The following is a 6,186-nucleotide window of genomic DNA, read 5'->3' as shown; positions in this document are numbered from 1 at the left end:
ACTGGACACAGGACTCCAGATGTGGTCTCACCAGTGCTGAATAGAAGGGAAGAATCACTGCCCTTGATCTGCTGGCAAAAAATTCTCAAATCAATCAGGTCTGTGCTTTCAGACTGAATCTCAGTGGCCCACACCCAGCCTTAACCTCACAGCCTTCCCATCATTAGTTTGGCACATAAACCACAGAAGATGACCAATCGACAAATTAGAGGAGATGCCCTAACTCCTGGGTGACAGGGTATTCTGAGGTGAGTCTCCATCAGTCTCTCCTGTTTCAGTTATGCCATTTTACATCAATAATTTAACATTCACAGGGCACAAGAGTGACCCTATAACCTGGTGGCTAGGGGATGTGCCTGCTACACACAGGTTCCAGTCCCTGCTTTAATGAATAGTTAAGTATTTTATTAAAAATGAAACAGCTTCAAAATAGTTGTGCCCCTGCCCTTGGCACTTCCTGCTAGATAGCACAAGTGGTCTCCACTCAGCATGCTGGCTTCTATGAACCCCACTCTTAGCTGCCTACCTCTCCCTGTGTATTGTAACAGGGAAGTCATCCAGTTCTGGTCATTAATGCTAAAAGGCAGTGTAGCAACTAAAAGATAGGCAATGCAATACTTAATGGAAGCCCCCATGTGAATGTAGCTCCCAATGAATAACCAACACTTCCCTGCACGGACTGGAGAACTTTCTACCAAGTATGGACCCGCCTAGGCACACCACATGCATGAGATCAGCTGAACCACAGAGAAACACCATATGGCTGCAATACCATCCCTCTCTCCCTTCCAGCCATGCAGCCTGCTTCGGGCCTAAACAATGAAAAGGAAATGTGTGGAGGGAGGTGAGGGGATGTGCAGTGTGTATAGACCATAAGGCCTAAATGCAAGCCAGCCAGACCAGAAGCAGCTGAGTTACTTGCCAAATGGAAGTTGTGATCCCTCTTATATAATGAATGCCTTATTACTTTATCAAAGTATTTAAAGAAAGGGAAACTACTGTAAAAGTTTCCTTAAGAATATGTACAATTTTATAGCTTTAGATATTTCACAGGACCACAGTCCGTAAGCAATAAAAGGCTCTGATCAAGGAAATAAAAATTTAACGTTCCGCAGTGAATTTTGCTTCTTTAACTGTGTTAGTGAGCCTTTCATATTTATAGCAGGAGATTATCGTGTTCTAGAGGTAATAAATCACCCAAGATCTAATTACTTCATCACCAGCCATAGTTTTTCATAGACCTTGACAGGCCTTAAATCAGGATGCATCCTTCAGTTCCGCTCTTAATTTAACCTTCAACCAAATCTTTCAGAGCAAGAGAATGAAGCAAACACAGTGGCAGAAGTGGTGGCAATGTACTGCAATATCAAATTCCTCCCTGAGGGTCCAACCCTGCCAAGCCTTATGTGCTGCGAGTGAAATCCTGGTCCCACTGGAGTCAAAGACAAAGTTTGAATGAATTCAGTAAGGCCAGGATTTTGCTCTGGGTGCCGTTCCTTGGGGCTGTTTTATAAGTCGCTCTCCTTGGCTGCTGAATGTGGAAGTAATAGAGACGATGCTCCCGAGCAAAGTGCTGCGCCTCACCGGCTTTGTTCCTGGTGGGAGGTTTCTGTACGTTTCCGTTCTTCCCTGTATCCATTTTCAGTTTCTCGAGCTGCTGCTCCAAAATGACCGATCTACGTTGTTCTTCTTGAAGCTTCTTCTCAGCTTCCAAAACTTTATTGTGGCATTCGTCCACCCTGAGGGTCAAAATAGTTCAGAGTCTGAATACACACGTCAGTATTTCTTTATGCATAAAGAATCCACCTTACTGCATCTCGGTTTCAAATCCTGCCCCAGCTTTCAGTGACATGAATAGGAGACTTGGCCATGCCCCCAGGGGCAGATGCTCCAGTGCAATTCATCTAAGATGGAGCCTCTCCATGGGCAACATGGAGTTAAGTAGTCAGCACAGTTTACGACTTGTACATAATTATTACTGAGTGAAGCTACCCAGGTCCCTTAGCAATGGGCGCTCATAAATTTCCCAAACAAACAATTACTGATGCTGAGGGCAGATCAGTTATTACAGCAGAAATAAACTGCTTCCATTTTTCAATGTGCTGGAATAGCACCGAGGCAAAGTGATTACATTGTCCTCAAGCATCGAGTCATCCTGTCTTTCCATATAAATAGCAATGATTTCCACAGACGTCTCCTTTATAATGTGCAACATGAAAAGCAGCTGAGTAGCACCTTCTATAAACTTAGCTGCTAAGGAGCACACTGAAGGGCTGCGATGAGGCCCCCAGAGAATTTATGGCAAAGGCTGAACCATGCACACGGCTGCTATTAGGAAAGCAGGCATGGCTACTTCAGTGCTCAGCTGCTGAAGGACCTACAGTGGGACCATGTCTTTATTTCAGAGTAACCTCCTATCGTGTCTTCAATGACTAGCTGTCCACTCTGACACAGAACCGCAGCAGCTGCCAGACTTCATCAGACCAGCAGTGCACCATATCTAGGGCAGGGGCCGAGACCAGATGATTCAAACAATGAACTTCACCTACTGTACAGTGCTGCGTGAAGGGAGAGAAACTTACTTCCAGCCCCCTGCGGGTGATTGCTATAGACTCCTGAAGCCAGAGATGGGAGTCGTTTTATTACTCTTTCAGCTTACATAGCTAAAAACATTATAAGAGTCATAAAATTATATTGTTCTTTTAAAACTGCAGCCATAGAAAGAGACACTCTGACCTCTTGTGGCAGTGAATTTCTACAGGCTGGCAATGTGCTTCATGAAACAGCATTTCGTTTTAATGGTTCTGAAATCACTGCCTTTCATTGCATCAAGTGATCCCTAGCTCTGTGTTAGGGAAACGGTGGAAAACAGGGGCTGGTTAGGTTTTGTGACAGCCTGCATTGACAAGAACTCAGATCAGAGCTTCCCATGAACTCTGATCCTTCCCAGTGTCACAGCGTGTTACTTCAATGGGTAGGTGCTCTAAGCAGTGGTAAGTGTTTGCAGAGAGGAGTCCTAAATCAGGGTCTTTTTTTCCAGCCTTTCATCATATACAAGTTCCACTTTTTTAATACCTTCCATTGTTCTACACCTTGTTAACATGAGTTTTAGTGCCTCAGCCCTAAGCGAAGGCTTATTTTTTCTATATACTCATGTTAAAATATTAGTGGAACAGCATTGTATTACCCTGGAGCCTTACAGAGATTGTGAATTTTGTGAGATTTTTGTGATAACTCCTGTGACAGCGCAGGATAATTCTGTGATGCCTGTGGGACTGCTGAGTTGCTGCTCCATGGCACATTTCACCTTTAGCAGTGAATTTTGTTGAGCCTGGTGCTTCCCATCATTATTATTTCATATTTCAAGGCCTGATCCTTACCTACTTACACAGTACCAATGACATCAGTGGGAGTGCAAGCATAAGTAAAAAGTGTGTGTGTGCGCGTGTGTGGATAGTATCTGTGCAGGTCATTATGAAGCAGTAGATATAAAATATATACATTAATGCCCATAATTACCTGCAAAAGCTGAAATCCAGGTAAGTGAAGCAAGATATCCAGTGTAAAATAAAGTCAAGCAAGCAAAATATTTACCTAATACATTAAAAAAAAATGAAGAGATGGAAATATTTCATGCAGACAAGAAGATCTTCTGGATTTTGTTTCTGGGCAAAACCTGCACCTGAAACTTGTCTAAAGAGGAAAAGGATGGTTTCGTGCACTTTTTTTATAACTAAAACAGATGCTTGGAGTTTATTCAAACTTGCATTTAAAAAAGATAAAAGTCACTATTTTGCTGGTGGTGTGGGAAATTTTAGCCAGAAGGAGACTTGCTGGGAAAGCTTTGTGAGCTTGTGAAAACCAAAAAGTCTTGGAATGGAAATCTGACTACAATTCTGATCACAGCACTCACTACCGATGCTTGCAGTAACATTATGCATTCATATTACCCTAAACACCCACAAGGACAACAAATTCTGGGCTTAATAACATTGATGCTTTTTTCCCCCTGTCCTTTTGTTCCAAGAGGCCTGAAAAGGAAAAACACGATTTGGCGACGGTAAGCATTCAAAGACAGCAGCACCTATTGGAAGAAAAGTATCACCCCAACGGCATATAGCATGCAGTATGTGTGAGACTCTCAAACGTTCAAAAGGAAACAGCAAAATCAGTTGATACCTTTTCTGCAACACAGCGATTAGTGCTGTGTGCCTGTCTCTTTCCACTTCAGCAGCCTGGCGGAGAGCCTTGTACTCTGTGATCTGTTTTTGCAGTGCTTTCAGATCTGGGCTGTCAGTGTCAGCAGTCCTAAGAAACAGCAAGAACTTAAGCAATCTGTTTCACTTGCCATGACTGAAAAAGCTGAAACAAAGATGGGACTTAAAAGATGGATTGGCGGGAGGACTAAGCACAGAACCCAATCGCTGAACCAACCTTTCCCCATCTTGTCTGCCCCCTCGGCTCCAAACACCATCCCCAAGCGATTTATAAAAATAAAACAACTGTGAATTTCCCTGGAAGGGCATTTCAGGTCTCAACATTTTTTCTTCTAATCCAATCTCCTCTGTAAAACCTTCCAACGCTGATCAACTGGCCAACCCCTACTCCCGTTCCAGTGCCTGTCTGTGTATGCTGCAAAGCCTTGAGAAGATCTACAGTGATCTGCAGCTGGCAACGGCTTTCTCCAGGGGAACTGCTTTGAACATCAGTCGGTGCACGGGGATTTGAATTCTCTTGCCTGCAAGCTGATGGAAGAGGCCACTTTTCCCATGTACTCCAGGGCCACGCACTTCCTTTATATTTGGTCTCCTCACATAGAAGTTAGGGGCTGGAAGGGACCTCACGAGATCACCAGGTCCAGCCCTGCTTGCTCTATGTGGATATATGTATATGTATCCTATGTGGATATATGTATATGCATCCACATATACAAGAATATTTGGGAGAGGCTCGTGGAGCGTGACTTTGAGGAGGCATCTTAAGTGGATACAAGTCCATCCTCTATTGTCAACAACTGCTCAAGCAAAGGATGAGCTAGTCTGTGCCTAAACGGTTTCATGCTGACTAGTAGAGAGGATATAGAGAGAAGATTTTGGCTACAAAGATCAAGACCTCTTGCTGATGCAGTTTAATCTGTGCTGGGTGGGAGGAAATGCTCCCTTGCTTGTATACGTACCTGCCCGGTGTGATGTTATTACTTGGAGACGAAGACTTAGTAGCTGCAGATTCTACAAGCGTATGCCCCATCTTAGACACGGTGCTGGGAGGAAGCAAGCATGGGTAACAATAAATCAGCATTGTAATATTATGCCTGCTGCTGCCTGTCACCCTTGCTGTGGCTGTGTTAATCGCTGTCCTGTACTGGACAAAAAAAGTCAGAGCAGCTGAAGTGATTCTCCTTCCATCCGTAACAAATAGGATGTCACAATGCACAAGCTCAGGTGTCTCTGGGGTCCCACCTGGTTACATCTCTGGTTTGGTTAGTCTGCAAGGTGCAAAGCTACCCTGCTTTCTGCTCAACAGCATTTTCACTCAGATGAAGGCTCTCAGTTTTAGAGTTACCCAGAGCTTTAGCTTCTATTTATAGCATTTCTCATTTTATTTCCTCTGCCAAGTAAAGGTTTTCTTTTAAACATTTTAAATCAAAAGGAATAGATAGTTCATCAATCAATTATAGTTAAAAGCACGTTGACCATCCTAATAACAGTTCTTGCTGTGCTCTGCCTCGTTCAGTGCACCCCTAACGATACATGTATTTAATTGCCTGGCTGTGTTAGCCATTCATATACAAGGCTAAAATTACTGCTTTACCTTTAGGTAATGAACCCGTGTTGGTTGCCCCTAAGCATCATCTCCCCCGCTGGCCCCTCGTGGACATGCGCCAGGATAATTCTCTCAGAAAGCTTGCCCAGGATCGAGATAAGACTACCTGGCGTATAGTTTCCCAGGTCCTCCTTCCTCCCTCTTTTGAAAATGGGAACCACATTGGCCCTCTTCCAGTCCTCTGGCACCACACCAGAGCACCACGAGTGCTTGTACAGCCGTGCCAGGGGTCCCGCAATAACCACAGCTAATTCCCTCAGCACTCGGGGGTGGAGATCGTCTGGACCAGCTGATTTAAATACAACCAGTCCCTCCAGAAGTTCCCTAACTAGATCCTCCCTGACCCTTGGCCTCTCCATGATA

General features: G+C 44.2%; 1 protein-coding gene across 2 annotated transcripts in view; it reads right to left on the bottom strand.

Annotated features, from left to right (window-relative positions):
- The window catches only part of CCDC13 (coiled-coil domain containing 13), a 45,340-nt gene that overhangs the window by 9,597 nt on the left and 29,557 nt on the right, over positions 1-6,186 (bottom strand). For both annotated transcript variants that reach the window (XM_019508060.1, XM_019508061.1), the window contains exons 11-13: positions 5,177-5,260; positions 4,180-4,308; positions 1,585-1,739 (exon numbers count right to left, since the gene is read on the bottom strand). In XM_019508060.1, coding sequence (XP_019363605.1) covers positions 1,585-1,739; positions 4,180-4,308; positions 5,177-5,260 — 368 coding nt within the window. The remainder of the gene's footprint in view (positions 1-1,584; positions 1,740-4,179; positions 4,309-5,176; positions 5,261-6,186) is intronic.

This window comes from Gavialis gangeticus, unplaced genomic scaffold (genome assembly GCF_001723915.1).
Source record: "Gavialis gangeticus isolate Ggan-Ray unplaced genomic scaffold, GavGan_comp1, whole genome shotgun sequence".
NCBI classification, from domain to species: Eukaryota; Metazoa; Chordata; order Crocodylia; family Gavialidae; genus Gavialis; species Gavialis gangeticus.
The sequence above is the reverse complement of the archived record's forward strand: the minus strand, read 5'-3'. Positions and strand labels throughout refer to the sequence as shown.